General features: G+C 47.6%; 1 protein-coding gene across 2 annotated transcripts in view; it reads right to left on the minus strand.

Annotated features, from left to right (window-relative positions):
- TLE2 (TLE family member 2, transcriptional corepressor) overlaps window positions 1–17,306 on the minus strand; it is a 60,627-nt gene that overhangs the window by 41,961 nt on the left and 1,360 nt on the right. Inside the window, exons 2-8 of one of the 2 annotated variants that reach the window (XM_070944452.1) lie at window positions 10,222–10,307; window positions 7,792–7,855; window positions 6,889–6,933; window positions 6,131–6,193; window positions 5,853–5,927; window positions 4,175–4,373; window positions 406–422 (exon numbers count right to left, since the gene is read on the minus strand). In XM_070944452.1, the coding sequence (XP_070800553.1) occupies window positions 406–422; window positions 4,175–4,373; window positions 5,853–5,927; window positions 6,131–6,193; window positions 6,889–6,933; window positions 7,792–7,855; window positions 10,222–10,307 (549 nt within the window). Of the gene's footprint in view, window positions 1–405; window positions 423–4,174; window positions 4,374–5,852; window positions 5,928–6,130; window positions 6,194–6,888; window positions 6,934–7,791; window positions 7,856–10,221; window positions 10,308–17,306 lie in introns of those variants that run through there. The other variant, XM_070944460.1, reaches the window with a different exon arrangement.

Genomic DNA, 17,306 nt, shown 5'->3' on the forward strand with positions numbered 1-17,306 from the left:
GCCCACCACACCACAACCACCAAGCCATGCCCACAGAACCAGTAGTAAAAAAATTTAGATTTCACCACTGTCCAGATGGCTTTCATGCCTAAAACGGGATTAGAACTCACCATCTCCTGGTGATTGGCCCGAAGTTCCCCAGATGGCTTTCATGCCTAAGGCGGGACTAGAACTCACCATCTCCTGGTGATTGGCCCAAAGTTCCCCCATATAAGTTTTTGTGCCTAAGGCTGAACTAGAACTCCTGATCTCCTAGTTACTAGACTGATACCTTCACCACTAAACCAAACCAGCTCTTGCACACATCCTACAGCCTGAGCTAACCCGAGGATCAGACTTTTGGGGCTGCCCCAAAGTGCCCCCCCCCCGTTTCTCCCAAGCATAGACACAGTTTGTTAGCCTTACCCGACTTTGTGGGTTCCCTGGAACGCAGTCAGTTATCCGACATTTTGGGGGAAGCAAAAAAAGACGGTAAAAACAGGGAATTAGGCCTTTGGAATGATAAAACCAGAGAGCTGAATACAACAAGAAAAGGTTATGTGCGTGCCCACACAGGTGTGGCATTTGTGTGGCACACGCAGAGTAAAAAGCTGCCCAGAGCTGGCTGAAATGGAACGGCATAGAAATGCTAGATAATAATAATTAAAACTTACAGAATGAAAATAGTCTAGGAGTTCTGTTCCCACAGCTTACTGAGTTAACCCGTTTCCTGGGTTCACACAATAGCAATAGCACTTAAGATTTATATACCGCTTCACAGTGCTTTTACAGCCCGCTCTAAGCGGTTTGCAGAGTCATCCTATTGCCCCCAACAATCTGGGTCCTCATTCTACTGACCTCGGAAGGATGGAAGACTGAGTCAACCCTGAGCCAGTCAGGATCGAACTGATGGCAGTGGGCAGAGTCACCCTGCAATACTGCATTCTCACCACTGTGCCACTATGGTCCTTCCTTCCTTCCTTCCTTCCTTCCTTCCTTCCTTCCTTCCTTCCTTCCTCCCTCCCTCCCTCCATCCCTCCCTCCCTCCGTTTCACAGCAAGTTGAGTTAACAGAACAATTGGTTACCACCTTTAGAGCGCTCCATGGCTTAGGACCTGGTTACTTACGGGACCGCCTGCTGCCACTAGTAGCCTCCCACCGGCCAGTACGCTCTCATAGAGAGGGCTCCTCCAGGTGCCATCGGCCAAACAGTGTCGACTGGTGGCCCCCAGGGGGAGAGCCTTCTCTGTGGGGGCACCTACTATCTGGAATGAGCTCCCCCCGGAGATACGGAGGATCCCGGATCTACGCACCTTCCGCCGCGCTCTCAAGACCTTTTTATTCTATCAGGCTGGCCTGGCCTAACTGTTTCCCTTTTTTCCCTTTTTAAAACGTAAATTTTAATTTGTTTTTAATTTATTGGGGTGTTTTAAATCTGTCTTCAGCCAAATTGTTTAATTCGATTTTATTCAGTTTTAAATTTTGTATTTATGTTTTTTATCCTGTGACTGTTCACCATCCTTAGTCCTTTGGGAGTAGGGCGGTATACAAATCAAATAAAACTAAACTAAACTAAACTAAACAGAGATCTGTAATCCAATAAACGAAATTTTTATATTTCCTGACTGTATAGTAAAGGTAAAAGTTCCCCTTGCACACATGTGCTAGTCGTTCCCAACTCTAGGGGGCAGTGCTCATCTCCATTTGAAAGCCGAAGAGCCAGCGCTGTCCGAAGACGTCTCCATGGTCATGTGGCCGGCATGACTCAATGCTGAAGGCGCACGGAACGCTGTTCCCTTCCCACCAAAGGTGGTCCCTATTTTTCTACTTGCATTTTTTTTAACGTGCTTTCGAACTGCTAGGTTGGCAGAAGCTGGGACAAGTAACGGGAGCTCACCCCGTTACGCGGCACCAGGGATTCGAACCGCCGAACTGCCGACCTTTTCGATCGACAAGCTCAGCGTCTTAGCCACTGAGCCACCGCGTCCCTATTAAGAGTGTAGGACTCACTTTTTTTAAAAAAATAGCATTTACATTTCTGGGTTTTTAAATTGAGCCGAATTATTTAATAATTTTAAATTATTTTAATTGATGTTTGTCTTGTGTTTTTAATAGGCTGTACACTGCCCTGAGTCCTTCAGGAGAAGGGCGGTATAGAAATAAAATTATTTATTATTATTATTATTATTATTATTATTATTATTATTATTTTCCATCTGGCACTAAAAGTGATATTTCTTCCCAGCTCTGCGTGGCCTCTTAGTAAGCCATCCATCGTCTGGTCACCTAGGATCTCATCCTCGCCATAGGCGACCAGACCGTCATTAAACCAAAGTTATGGATCGCTACGCGAGGTGACGAAGGCGCCTAGCCATCAAACATCGCTCGTTGGGCTGGCTCCCAACTTTGGCACGGAGGTTGAAAGAGGGAAAGAGAAAAAAGCTCTTATTTCCCTCCAGACTAAAGAGGGAGGCCTGCCAGAATGAGCCGGCCTGGATGAAGTCCCAGAATGCATCTGGGCCAAGAAAGCTTTTGCAAAGGGGGCTTGCCAAGCAGGTTGGCTTGGATCGGGCCTGCAGGCCAGGCAATTTGCAACTGTGTGTGTGTGTGTGTGTGTGTGTGTGTGTGTGTGTGTGTGTGTGTGTATGTAATACGGTCTCTTTCCCGCCCTCCCCCCCCCTCGCCACAAGGCCTGGATCTGCCTCTCACACAGGCCGGTTATGGAGGACCAGCTGGGCCAGTTCCAGACCCCCCCCCCCCCATGGATCTCTCTCTCTGTGCCATCTTTGGCTCACCAGTCTAGACAAGCACAAATCGGCAGGCAAAACTACACCACGAGCTGCAGCAGCAGCGGGCAAAGATTTTGGCCAGAAAAAGATACAGAGCTCTCTGTGTCTTTGAAAGGGGTATGAATTCTCTGAACTTAGCACAAAGAGGGAGGGAGGGAGGGAGGGAGATGGATGAATGGAAGGAAGAAAGGAAGGGCAGAAGGAAGGAGGAAAGGAAAGGAAAGGAAAGGAAAGGAAAGGAAAGGAAAGGAAAGGAAAGGAAAGGAAAGGAAAGGAAAGGAAAGGAAAGGAGGAGAGATAGAAGAGGAAGGGAGGGAGGAGGGAGGGAGGGAGGAAGAAGGAAGTAAGAAAAGAAACGAAGGAAAGAGGGAGGGAGGGAAGGAAGAAGCAAATGAGGAAGGAAAGGAAAGGATGGAAGAAAAGAAGGATGGAAGGAAGGGAGGAAGGAAGAAATGGAAGGAAGGAAGGAGAGATGGGAAAGACAGGAAAGGAGGAGAGATAGAAAAGGAAGGGAGGAATGGACAAAGGAGAGAACAGAAGAGAAGAAGGGGAAGAGGAGAAGGGAGGGGAAGGGAAGGGAAGGGAGAGGAGAGGAGAGGAGAGGAGAAGAGAAGAGAAGAGAAGAGAAGAGAAGAGAAGAGAAGAGAAGAGAAGAGAAGAGAAGAGAAGAGAAGAGAAGAGAAGAGAAGAGAAAGGAGAGGTAGCAGGTAGAGAAGGAAAGAAGGAAGGAAATTAGTTTCCAATTCCCCTAAAAGTACAGAAGTACATTTTGACCTCCAGACCTAAATATTAAAAAACCTGATCACCATTTGCAACCCTCCCAGCCAGCTTCCCACAAGCAAAGTCAACGGGGGAAGCAGGATTTGCTTAACGACTACTTGATTCACTTAACAACTGCAATGATTCATTAGCAACCATCGCCCCAAAAAATATTTAAAAATCCGGTCCGAGTCACTCAACAACCGCTTTACTTAGCAATAGAAATTCTGGCCCCGATTGTAGTCATAAGTTGAGGACAAACCATAGCCTGACTTACACCACATATTTCAATTATCAACAAATCCCCACCAACCAAACACCGTTTCCAATCATTATTATTTATTACATTGATAAATCCCCCCAATTTCCAGTGATTCTGGGAGGTTTTAAGCCAGCATAGTGTCATGTGTGAATGTTGGCACAAGCAGAGATCAGCAGGACAGGAGGCATGCAAATGAGAGGGATGGGTTATGTTAATCCTCAGTCAAGGGCGGGGCTATGCAAATATCCCCAAAACAAATGGGGAAAGGGCTGCTCTGTTTTGAAGCACCCGCCCCCTTTCTGATGGACAGTTTGCAAATCCAACCAGGGAGACAGACTCCTTCTCAGCCCACCCCCACCAATCCCCCTTCCCTCTCCCTTCTTACCTTGATTATTTTGGGAGTCCTGCCCAGAGTTTTCTTGCTTTGACCCCAGGGTGCTCTGAGCCCCCAACATCCCCGAGAGGGCCAGAAGCCCGGAAGCCGTGGTGCTGGCCGCAGCCAAGCTAGAAGCCTGAGACCCCGAAGGGTGTGGGGTCAAGGGAACCGGAGGGGCCTGATGGGACAGATGTTGTAACTGCTGCTGCTGGAAAGAAAAAAGAAGAGACCCCCCTAGGACACGGGTCTCCAACTTTGGCCGCTTTAAGCCTGGCGGACTTCAACTCCCAGAATCCTCCAGTCAGCATAGCTTGCTTTCTTTTCTTATTCGTCTTTGTTTCTTTCTTTCTCCTTCTTCCTCCCCTCCTTTTTCCTCCCTCTCCTGTTTTCCACTCTCCTTCCTTCCCTTTCTTTTTTCTTTCCTTCCCTTCCTTCCTTCCCCCTTTCTTTCTTCCTTCCTTCTTCCCTCCTCCTTCTCTTTCCTTCCTCCCCTCTCTTCCTTCCCTCCTCCTCTCCTCCCGGCTTCTTCTCTACTGTCCTGTCCTGTCTTCTCCTCCCTTCCCTTCTTCTGTTCTCTCCTTTGTCCTTCTTCCTTTCCTTCTTCTTCTACCTCTCCTTTCCTGTCTCTCCCATCTCTTCTCTCCTTCCTTCCTCCTCTCCAGCCTTCTTTCCTCTTCCCTTCCTCTCTGCCTTTCCTTCCCTGCTTCCCATCCTCCCTCCCTTCCCCTCTCCTTCCTTCCTTCCTCTTCCCTCCTTACTTCCTTTCTCCTTTCCTCCCTTCTTCCCTCCTTCCTTCCTACCTTCCCTTCCTCCCCCTCCCTCTCTGCCTTTCCTTCCCTGCTTCCCATCCTCCCTCCCTTCCCCTCTCCTTCCTTCCTTCCCCTTCCCTCCTTCCTTCCTTCCTCCTTTCCTCCCTTCTTCCCTCCTTCCTTCCTTCCTCCTTTCCTCCCTTCTTCCCTCCTTCCTTCCTTCCTACCTTCCCTTCCTCACCCTCCCTCCCTTCCCTCTCTCCTGCCACCTTCCTCTTCCCTCCCTCTCTCTCTCCTTCCCTTCCTCCCTCCTTCCTTCCTTCCTTCCCTTCCTCCCCCTCCCTTTCTGCCTTTCCTTCCCTGCTCCCCATCCTCCCTCCCTTCCCCTCTCCTTCCTTCCTTCCCCTTCCCTCCTTCCTTCCTCCTTTCCTCCCTTCTTCCCTCCTTCCTTCCTCCTTTCCTCCCTTCTTCCCTCCTTCCTTCCTTCCTTCCTACCTTCCCTTCCTCACCCTCCCTCCCTTCCCTCTCTCCTGCCACCTTCCTCTTCCCTCCCTCTCTCTCTCCTTCCCTTCCTCCCTCCTTCCTTCCTTCCTTCCCTTCCTCCCCCTCCCTTTCTGCCTTTCCTTCCCTGCTCCCCATCCTCCCTCCCTTCCCCTCTCCTTCCTTCCTTCCCCTTCCCTCCTTCCTTCCTTCCTCCTTTCCTCCCTTCTTCCCTCCTTCCTTCCTTCCTACCTTCCCTTCCTCACCCTCCCTCCCTTCCCTCTCTCCTGCCACCTTCCTCTTCCCTCCCTTCCTCCCTCCTTCCTTCTTTCCTTCCACTTTGTGGCAAGTTCAGAAAAATTCTGGGAGCTGAAGTCCACCAGTCTTAACGTTGCTGGGATTTAGAAACCCAGCTGTGGTCAATTATTAGTGAAAAAGCCAAGGCCACGTTCACTCACCCCAATGATGTTATTCAGCTCCCCCATTGTCACCAGTTTGGCCCGGTCCATGGCTTGCAAGACCTGCTGTTGATGCTGGGGGCCAAGGAAAACTGCGTCAGTCCGTCCAAAAAGGGCTTCCATGAAACACTTGACTTGACCCAGGCCTGCCAAAGCCCACCCTTAGAAAGGAGGCAAGAGTCCAATTGCCACCAATGGGAAAGATGGATGACAGGGAATCCTCAACTTACAACCGTTCGCTTTTTTTTTCTTGCCCGCTTTTATTTATTTATTTTTACCTCTTGTGAGAGAAATGGGATAATCTGGGCACAGATCGCAGTCAGTCGCTTGACAATCTCAGCCTAAAGGAAAAGAGAGGAGAAACTTCGAAGCCTTTCTCTGCTCAAATTTTCTCTGTCTGGGGGGGAAGAGGGGAGGAAAGAAGGAAGGAAGGAAGGAAGGAAGGAAGGAAGGAAGGAAGGGAGGGAGGAAGGGAGGAAGGAAGGAAAAGGAGGAAGGGAGAGAGGGAGAGAGAGAGGAAGGAAGGAGGGAGGGAGGTAGGGAGGAAGGAAAGGGAGGGAGAAAGGGAAGAAGGAAGGAAGGAAGGAAGGAATAAGGAGGGAGAGAGAGGGAGAGAGAGAGGAAGGAAGGAGGGAGGGAGGCAGGGAGGAAGGAAAAAAGGAAGGAGGGAGGGAGAAAGGAAGGAAAGAAAGAAAGAAAAAAGAAAGAAAGAAAGAAGGAAATGAAAGGGAGGAAAAGAGGAAAGTCCACCAATTATTCCCTTCAGAAAGTCTCATTCTTTCATACATTTTAAACAACTTGGCTGCTTTCACACAACACTTAAGCTTAGCTTTGTGGTGTGAATGGACCAGGGAACGCAGCCTATAAATTGGAAACCTGATGCTCATTAGGAAGCCAACTGCAATCTGGACCCTTGGCACCATCCAAATTAACAAAGCTACACCCCCATTATATATGCCCAACGTGGCAAGTTCATATCCGAATCTGAATTTCCTTCCCAAACCTGCTCCTTTTCATGATTCCCAGGATGGCATACCTGTTTATGCATTTCAATATTCAGGCCATAGGACATCTCGTAATACTGAAATAGAAGGAAAAGCTCCAGTTAGGCAGGCAGTTTAACTCAGAACTGCAAAATTCTTTCATTTTACCATGATAAGCATTAATTTCCTCTCTTAGCATCGTGCCCCAATTCTTGACATTCGATCCCCGATTGCTACGCGGCCATAGTTACACGCAAAAACATGCAAGGTTCATAGAAACCCCAAACAGCCGCCAATAGATAAAGATATATTCTTAAAAAACTCTAAAAAGAACCATTTGGACCATGATTAGATTATACACCATCAAATTGGGGTTCGACGATTTAGCAAACACATTCAGGTACTCCTTGACTTACAACAGTTCATTTAGTGACCGTTCGAAGTAAAAATGACATTGAAAAAAGTGACCGATGACTATTTTTCACCCTTATGACCGTTTCAGAGTCCCCACGGTCATGAGATCAAAATTTGGACACTTGGCAAATTGACTCATAGTTATGACGGTTGCTGTCTCCTGGGGTCATGTGATTAATTTTGGCGACCTTCTGACAAGCAAAGTCAAGGGAGAAGCCAGATTCACTTAACAACTGTGTTACTCGCTTAACAATCACAGTGATTCACTTAACAACCATGGCAAGAAAGGTCGTAAAATGGGGCAAAACTCACTTGACAAATGTCTCACTTAGCAAGAGAAATTTTGGGTTCAGTTGCGGTCAACGGTCGTACGTGGGGGAAAACGGTCATAAGTCCCATTTTTCAGTACCGTTGTAACTTCAAAAAGTCATTAAATGAACTGTTGTACGTCAAGGACTACCTGTATTTTGTAAATCCATAACTTCTTGGCTAAAAAAAAAAGTATTATGGTTATTATTGGTATTATTATTATTATGTCTTACCATAACATAATGCCTCTGCATCTCTGTTTTTTCGCTCGCTAATTTCTCGCATTCCAATTTCAGGCTGCCAAAAAAAAAGAAGGGAATATGATTCAGAATCAGAATAGAGCTGGAAGGGACCTTGGAGGTCTTCTAGTCCAGCCCCCTGCTCAATCAGAGATCCTATACCAGGGGCGTCAAACTCGATTTCATCAAGGGCCACATCAGGGTTGTGTTTGACCTGGGTGGGGGAGGGTCGTGGCCAGGGTGTGCGAGGCCGGGGTGTGTGGCCAGCTTGAGATCACTTGTGTTAGGGTCACCTGTGGTGGCCAAGTGCTAAGGAAGGAATTCCCTCAGACCCTCACTCACTCTCATTATAACCTTCCTTCCTTCCTTTCTTCCTTTTTTTCCTTCCCTCTTCATTCTCCTTTCTTCCTCCTTCCCCTCTTTCCTTCTTTTTCCTTCCTTGACCTCTTCCCCTCTTTCTTTCTTTTTCTTTGTCTTTCCTCTTTCCCTTTCTCCTTTCCTGTCCCTCCTTGCATGCTCAAATGCAAAAGGGGAAAATATTTCTCCTTTTGTTTCGTTTTTAGTTTGTTTTAGTTTAGTTTAGTTTAATTTGTTAAATTTCTATACCGCCCTTCTCCCGAAGGACTCAGGGCGGTGCACAGCCATGTTAAAACACACATAAACTCACAGAATTTAAAAACAATTTAAAACGAATATATTAAATTTGGCCCACAAAGTTAAACATTGACAAACAACCCAATTTAAAATTCATGTTCTAAGCCAGCCCGGCCTGTTGGAACAACAGGGTCTTAAGGGCACGGCGAAAGGTACGAAGGTCGGGGATCATATGAACCTCCAGGGGCAGGTCATTCCAGAGGGCAGGTGCCCCCACAGAGAAGGCTCTCCCCCTGGGTGTTGCCAGTCGGCATTGTTTGGCCGACGGCACCCTGAGGAGTCCCTCTCTGTGGGAGCGTATTGGCCGGTGGGAGGCTACCGGTGGCAGAAGGCGATTTCGTACATACCCAGGTCCTAAGCCATGGAGCGCTTTAAAGGTGGTAACCAGCACCTTGAATCGCACCCGGAAGACCACCGGGAGCCAGTGCAGCTCGCACAGGAGAGGTGTTACATGGGTGCGCCGTGTCGCACCCATAATTACCCACGCGGCCGCATTCTGGACCAGTTGGAGCCTCCAGGTGCTCTTCAAGGGGAGCCCCATGTAGAGAGCATTACAGTAGTCCAATTACAGTAATACATTACAGTACAGTAGTACAGTTTTGATAGCCCTGTGCCAGCAAAAACTGAGCTCCGAGGGGGGGGCACTCTGGCAGGGGCACCGCGAGCCGGTCCTTCACTGTTTCCAGGGTGGTCCCATGCGCCAGATTTAAGCAGCCCGCAGGCCAGATTCTATATCACTATATCACTTCAGACAGGGGACAAATTCACTTTTTTTTTCTGCCGAACTGTCTCTTCAAAACCATCTCTGCCTGCCCCTCTCCAAACTCCTTCTCTCTTTCCATGGCTTCCTCACTCAGGGACTGTAGTGGACTAGAGCCATGATGGCAAAACTATGGCACGCGTGCCACAGGTGGCACATGGAGCCATATCTGTGGGCACGCAAGCATTGCCTTAGCTCAGTTCCAGCACGCATGCGCATGCCAGCCAGCTGATTTTTGGGCCTTCCGGGCCCACCGGAAGTCGGGAAACGGGCTGGTTCCGGCCTCCGGAGGGCCTCCGGGGGGATGGGGAAGGCCGTTTTCACCCTCCTCAGGCTCCAAGAAAGCCTCTGGAGCCTGGGGAGGGCGAAAAATGGGCCTACCAGGCCCACCAGTAACCTTTTTTTCCGTCGCGTGCCAAAAGTGTGGGAAGCGCGGGGGGGGTCGCACACGCATGTGCAGGAGGGCACGGAGGAATTGAATTATGGGTGTGGGCACACACGTGTGTGACCCCCCTCTGCTCCCCCCCCGCTTTTGGCACACGACGGCAAAAAGGTTAGCCATCACTGGACTAGAGGTATGTGAGGAGAATCAACAATAAATTGATTTACAGGCTGCCTTCCTTTTCCAGGGAAACCCACTCTTTTTTGTTTTGAAAAGAAAAGGGAAGGGAAAGGAGAAAAAATGGCCCAGATTTTAGTTCACACAATGCACTTAAGCACAATGTGGTTTTCTGGTACCGCATGTTGGGCAAATCCAGCCATTAATCCTGTAAACCGGGTTTAAACAAACCACATCTGAGCGTGATGTGCAAACAAAGCTGCACCGTGGTTGACAGGGGTGAAAAAAGCGATCAGGGAGAAAAAGCAACAGAGAGATTTCTGGATTGTTTTCAAGGCTGTACAGTATTGTGGGGTATACTGCCACTGGGTGTGGAGGTTCCATTTAGTTATCAGAATTAAGAACCCTAATCTTCTCTCTTTTTTTTTTTCTTTCCTCTTCTTTTCCATACCTGTGATACTGAGCCTGGAGGAACTGGAATTCTTCCTTAATTCGATCACAAATCTCCAACACCGAGAACTTAAAAGGCTGCCCAGACTGAAAACAGAAAGATGGAGAGATATAAATAGCTTAAGGCAGGGAGAAAAAATAAAATAAAATATGACGTGTTATTTCGTTGTCCCAAATGATGTGGCGCCCTTCAAAACCAATTTTCCCCATATACCACAATTACTTTACAGGTGGTCCTCGACTTATAACCCTTCATTTAGCAACTTTTCAAATTTACAATGGCGCTGAAAAAGGTGACTTACGACCAATCCTCACACTTACGACCGTCACAGCAATCCCCACGGTCATGTGATCAAAATTTAGGCACTCGGACAACCACCAGCATACAATGATCATCATTTGTGACTTTCCCCGACATGCAAAGCAGACGGGGAAAGTGGATTCGTTTAACGACCAGGTGATTCACTTAACAACTGCAGGTTTTTGCTGCCGTGCTTAGCCACAGAAATTGTAGTGACAATTGCAGCTGTAAATCAGGGGATTACCTGTATTTGATATTTGACTAAGCTTTTCACATTGCATTCAATTGCCAATTTGCCCCCCCCCCCCCATTTCATAGATTTTGGAACAGCTGCAGAAAACCAGTTCCACTGGGCGTGTGCAGAGGCCTTCCCCTCCCCCATGGCAGAATCCCCCAAATTCTCTGTGTAATTGGCAAAAGGTGAGTTCCTGGAGGTTTTTAAGTGAACACTGCCATTCTTAACAAATAAAAACCCAATTAAAATAGCCCATTATTTCCTGTGTGGTCATATGCCTAAGCAGGAAGGGAGGTTATTAAAAGTTGGGTTCAAAAATTCATTTCAAATTCTGACTCCGTATGGATCAACGGGAAAAGAGGAGGAAGACGCTTTTTAAAAATGGCCTAGATTAGAACAGCCACACAAAAAAACTCTTCCCAAATTAATAAAAGACATTTCTTCCCAAAGCATCCGGCTAAACTGGGACAAATTCAGGGAAAAGAAATTATTTACCCTTGATATGAATATATATATAAATATATTCAGCTTTCGACAGAGAAGATGATGGAGAGATTTAACCCTGAGAAAGAAGATCCTAGGCCCGTGATGGCGAACCTATGGCACGCGTGCCACAGGTGGCACATGGAGCCATATATGTGGGCACGCAAGCATTGCCCAAGCTCAGCTCCAGCACGCATGCGCATGCCAGCCAGCTGATTTTTGGGCCTTGCGGGCCCACCGGAAGTCGGGATACAGACCGGTTCCGGACTCCGGAGGGGCTCCAGGGGGGTGGGGAAGACTGTTTTCACCCTCCCCAGGCTCCAAGAAAGCCTCTGGAGCCTGGGGAGGGCGAAAAACGGGCCTACCAGGCCTACCAGGAACCTTTTTTCCGTCGCGTGCCAAAAGTGGGGGGAGCGTGGGGGGGTCGCACATGCATGTGCAGGAGGGCACAGGGGAATTATGGGTGTGGCCACACACGTGCGCGACCTCCCCTGCGCTCCCCCTGCTTTTGGCACACGACAGCAAAAAAGTTAGCCATCACTGTCCTAGGCAGTGGGTGGTAATACAGGTAGTCCTTGACTTACGACCATAATTGAACCCAACATTGCCGTTGCTAAGCAAGACCATTGTTTTTCTCTGCAAGGGGCAGCGATTTTATGAATTTGCCGTCTGTGATGGAGGCATTTCAAGATTTTGTATCAGCCCTGAGTAGCAATTTCTTTATTACAGATAGTTCTCGACGTACAGCCATTCGTTTAGTGACGGTTTAACATTGCAACGGCGCTGAAAAAAGCAACTTTTTCACACTTACGGCCGTTGCAGCATCCCCCAGGGTCGCGATCAAAATTCAAGCACTTAGCAACTGACTCACATTTATGACGGTTGAAGCATCCCTGGGTCACGCAATCCCCTTCGCGACCTTCTGACGAGCAAAGTCAACGGGGAAACCAGATTCACTTAACATCCGTGTTGCTAACTTAACGACTGCCGTGGTTCACTTCATAATTGCAGCAAGAATTGTCATAAAAGGGGGCAAAACTCACTTTACAAATGTTTCGCTTAGCCGCAGAAATTTTTGGCTCAGTTGTGGTGGTAAGGCAAGGACTAACCGTATAACGGATCAAGCGATTAAAAACTATGACTGTTAGGAAAAACATCCTGTTAATTTGTATTCCTGCCATCAAATACGGGGTGAAGCTGGATGACCTCAGGCACCCCTTCTGGACCTGGAGCGTTAGAATGATTTTTTTTCATTTCTCCTTTTTCGGAGGTGACAGGCAGGAAATGAAAAGAGCCACTGTGATCTTATGAACTGCAGCTGCTTATAAAAAAACGATTGCGGCTGACAGGAATGGCTGTAACCTAAAATTAAGGGAGGTAAAAATCTTTAAAAGGTTTTTTTTTGTTTTTCTCCCTTGGCCTGCAAGCAGCTTGCAGGCTGGTTTTAAATCCACCTGGAAAAGGGAGAGATAATAGACGCCCAGTGCAATGCATTAAAAACAGTATTTTTCAAACTTGGCAACTTTCAAGACGGGTGGACTTCAACCCCCAGAATTCCCCAGCCAGACAGGCAGAGTGGGACTTTCATTGCAGTGACTCTTTTATTCACCATCCAGAACTGGGCAAAAAAGCTGAATTTTTTACACTTTTTCAGCCCAAAAACAAAAATAAAGATACAACAATGATACTCTCTGAAAACAGCCATTTTACAGATGGAGCAGAGACACTATTTTCCCAGGAGGCTCCTGTTGTGACTCTACAAGAGTCCCTGCTCTGAATGGCTCCCGTCCAACCAGGAGGCATTCCTCAGGGATCTGGCCAGCAAGTATCCCGCTAGTTCACCCCAAACTCAGTCATGGGTTCCACTTACCTTTGCTATCGGTTCAGAATCAGGAATGCGCGCACAGCACTTCTGCGCATGCGTAGAACCTTCTGCACATGTGCAGAGCGTCCGTGATGGCAGGTGGGTGGAGCCTCCCACCACCCTCACTACAGGTTTGCCCCGGTTCGGGCAAACCAGTAGAAACCCACCACTGCCCAAACCCCAGTCTGGTCTAGAGGTAAGGAGCTGGTCTAGAAACCAGAAGCCAGCTGGGTGACTTTGGGCCAATCACCAGGAGACTGGGAGTTCTAGTTGTACCTTAGGTACAACAGCCAGCTGGGTGATTTGGGGCCAATTACCAGGAGACTGGGAGTTCTAGTCTCACATTAGGCACCACAGCCAACTGGATGACTTTGGGCCAACTATCAGGAGACTGGGAGTTCTAGTCTCACATTAGACACAACAGCAGCTGGGTGACTTTGGCCAATTACCAGGAGACTGGGAGTTCTAGTCCCACCTTAGGCACAAAGCCAGCTGGGTGATTTGGGGCCAATTACCAGGAGACTGGGAGTTCTAGTTCTACCTTAGGCACAACAGCCAGCTGGTTGATTTGGGGCCAATTATCAGGAGACTGGGAATTCTAGTCTCAGATTAGGCACAACAGCCAGCTGGGTGATTTAGGGCCAATTACCAGGAGACTGGGAGTTCTAGTTCTACCTTAGGCACAACATCCAGCTGGGAGACCTTGGTCCAATCACCACGAGACTGGGAATTCTAGTTCTGTCTTAGACACGAAAGCCAGCTGGGTGATTTTGGGCCAATCACTAGGAGACTGGGAGTTCTAGTCCCGCCTTAGGCCCAAGAGCTAACTTGGCAACTTTTGGCCAGTCCCTCTCTCTCTCTCTCACCCCAACCACCTTACAGGGATGTTGTTGTAGGGTAAATAGGAGGAGAAACTACAGACAGTACTCGATATAAGACCACAATAGAGTCCAAAATTTCTGTTTTTAAGTGAGACATTTGTTAAGTGAATTTTGCCCCATTTTACGATCTTTATTGCCTCAATCATTAAGTGAATTGCTGCAGATGATAAGTTAGTAACCTGGTTCTTAAGTGAATCTGGCTTCCCCACTGACTTGGGGATCCCATCATCTTTGGGGCACAGAAACCGTCATAAAAAATAAACCAGTTGCCAAGCATCCGAATTTTAGTCACGTGACCATGGGAATGTCAGAAAGGTCGTGACTGTGAAAAACGGTCCTAAGCAGGGATGGGCTTCAAAAATTTTAGCAAGGGGTCCTCTGCACAGTTGCTGGGTGGGCGTGGCCATGGTGGGAGTGGCCCAATCGGCCTCCTGCACCACAATGGGGGGGACATTTTTGCCCTCCCCGGGCTCCGGAGGCTTCTTCAAATCTCCAGGAGGGTGAAAATGGCCTCCCAGGCTCCGGAGGCCCTCTGGAGGCTGGTAACGGGCCTGTTTCCGGCCTTCCCGAACTTCCGGTAGGCTCGTTTTTCGCCCTCCCAGAGCCTCCGTGTGTGCCCTGCACTTACCAGCATATAATAATAATAATAATAATAATAATAATAATAATAATAATAATAATAATAATAATTTTATTTATATACCGCCCATTCTCCCGAAGGACTCAGGGCGGTGTACAGCCAAAATTAAAAATACAAATATACAAATATACAATATCTAGTTAAAATTAATTAAAATCATTAAATAGTTTTGGCTGAATTTTTAAAACCCAAAATTAAAACCCAATTTAAAATCATTCTATTTGACAGCCCCGCCTGTCGGAACAGTAGGGTCTTGAGGGCACAGCGAAAAACCCAGAGGTCCAAAATGGGCCATGTGGGGAATCCGGGGGGGGAGGGGAGGGGACGGGTGGGCGGGGCCAGCCAGAAGTGGGATTTGGGGGTTCTCCGAACTACACAGAATCTTAGCTAGAGGTTCTCCCAAACCCCTGCGAACCCCCAGGAGCCCACCTCTGGTCCTAAGCCCCTTTTTTCAGTGCCGCCATAACTTTGAACCATTACTCAGTGAACTGTGGTAAGTCAAGGACTACCTGAATTGCAGGTTTGTTTCCCGTTTGGAATTATTTATAAAAATCCCAAAGGTGGGAAATTAAAAAATAAATAAATAAATAAATACAAATTAAATAAAGGGTCCCTTTGACCCCCTCATTCCGCTTTCACGGAGGCTGGCTGTCGTGGCACTGCTTGAGCTCACGGTCAGCCGAGCCTTCAACCAACCCGAATGCTACTTAGCTTCCAGTTCTGTGTCATGCAAACCCAGACTAATTGAAAACACCGTGGTTAAATTAATTGTCGGTAAGGGAGTTGTGTAAACACCACGATATATCTCTCTCTCTTCCTCCTCCAGTTCTGCAGCTAATGATTCTGTAGTCAGGGGTTACCTTTAAAGACCGACATGCATCCCGTTTGCAAATTTCTCCCAGCTGAAGGGCCAGGCCGGGTTTCTCCTAGGGCTGCATTCACACAATAGTCTAGGCAACTGTTGTGGGGATTCAAATTAGCCAATTATTTCAGCGATTATTTTTTATTTCAGCGGTGATTATTTCGGCGATTATTTCAGCCATCAACCCCAACAAGTCTAATATAGTAAATGAGGTGAACATGTTGTGTGAATGGCGCTTCCAGCATCTCTAAGGCAGATTAAATAAGGCGGCACTCCCTGGGGTGTGTTTTGCCCCATAAACAACCCAATTATGCAGTACAGGTAGTCCTCGATTTACAACAGTTCATTTAGTGACCGTTCCAAGTTACGACGGCATGGAAAAAAGTGACTTAGGAAATCCAAAATTTTTTACTACTGGTTCTGTGGGCGTGGTGTGGCTTGGTGGGTGTGGTTTGGTGGGCGTGGCAAGGGAAGGATACTGCAAAATCTCCATTCCCACCCCACTCCAGGGAAAGCATACTGCAAAATCTCCATTCCCTCCCCACTCTGGGGCCAGCCAGAGGTGGTATTTGCCGGTTCTCCGAACTGCTCAAAATTTCCGCTACCGGTTCTCCAGAACCTGTCAGAACCTGCTGGATTTCACCCCTGTTTAGGACCTCTTATCACACTTACGACCGTCGCAGCCTCCCCATGATCACACATTGATATACATTCGGATGCTTGGCAACTGAGTCGCATTTACGAGGGTTGCAGCGTCCGGGGGGGGGTGGTGTTACATGATCCCCTTTTGTGACTTCCTGACAAGCAAAGTCAACAGGGAAAACAGATTCACTTAACAACCAGGTTACTAATTTATCAACTGCCATGATTCATTTAACGCATGTGGCAAGAAAAGTCGTAAGATGGGGGCAAAACTCACTTAAACTAATTTCTCACCTAGCAACATCAATTTTGGTCTCAGTTGTGGTCATATGCTGAGAACTACCTGTACTTCAGTTTTATTTATTTATTTATTTATTTATTTATTTATTTATTTAGTTATTTAGTTATTTAGTTATTTAGTTATTTAGTTATTTAGTTATTTAGTTATTTAGTTATTTAGTTATTTAGTTATTTAGTTATTTACAAATGCAAACCACAATTAACCTAGTTAACTATTGTTACTTATTTTATACTGAAGTGGACTCTGTCAATGCATCTGTTAGGTCTGTCCCCGGACCTGGGTTGACATGTTGTGTGAATAAGTGAAAGGATTACCTTCCTTCCTTCCTTCCATCTAATCCAAGGTCAGGTGGGTTTTAAACTTTTTTACTACCTGCTCTGTGGGTGTGGCTTGGTGGGCGTGGCTTGGTGGGCATGGCAGGGGAAGGATACTATAAAATCCCCATTCCCTCCCCACTCTTGGGGGAAGGATTTTGCAAAATCTCCATTCCCACCCCACTCTGGGGCCAGCCAGAGGTGGTATTTGATGGTTCTCCGAAATGCTCAAAATTTCCGCTACCGGTTCTCCAGAACCTGTTAGAACCTGCTGGATTTCACCCCGAATCCCACCCCACTCCAAGGGAAGTATACTGCAAAATCCCCATTTCCTCCCGATCAGCTGGGACTCGGGAGGCAGAGAATAGATGGGGGCAGGGCCAGTCAGAATTTTTACTACCAGTTCTCCGAACTACTCAAAATTTCCGCTACCGGTTCTCCAGAACTAGTCAGAACCTGCCGAAACCCACCTCTGCTTGTCACCCGTGCAGACAGATCTGAACCCGGTACCCACCAAAACAGAAATGCCCTGTCTGGTCAAACAGGATGGTTTTTTTTTCCCA

This window comes from Pituophis catenifer, unplaced genomic scaffold, assembly GCF_029215685.1.
Source record: "Pituophis catenifer annectens isolate HBS135680 unplaced genomic scaffold, rPitCat1.0.hap2 SCAF_1, whole genome shotgun sequence".
NCBI lineage: Eukaryota > Metazoa > Chordata > Lepidosauria > Squamata > Colubridae > Pituophis > Pituophis catenifer.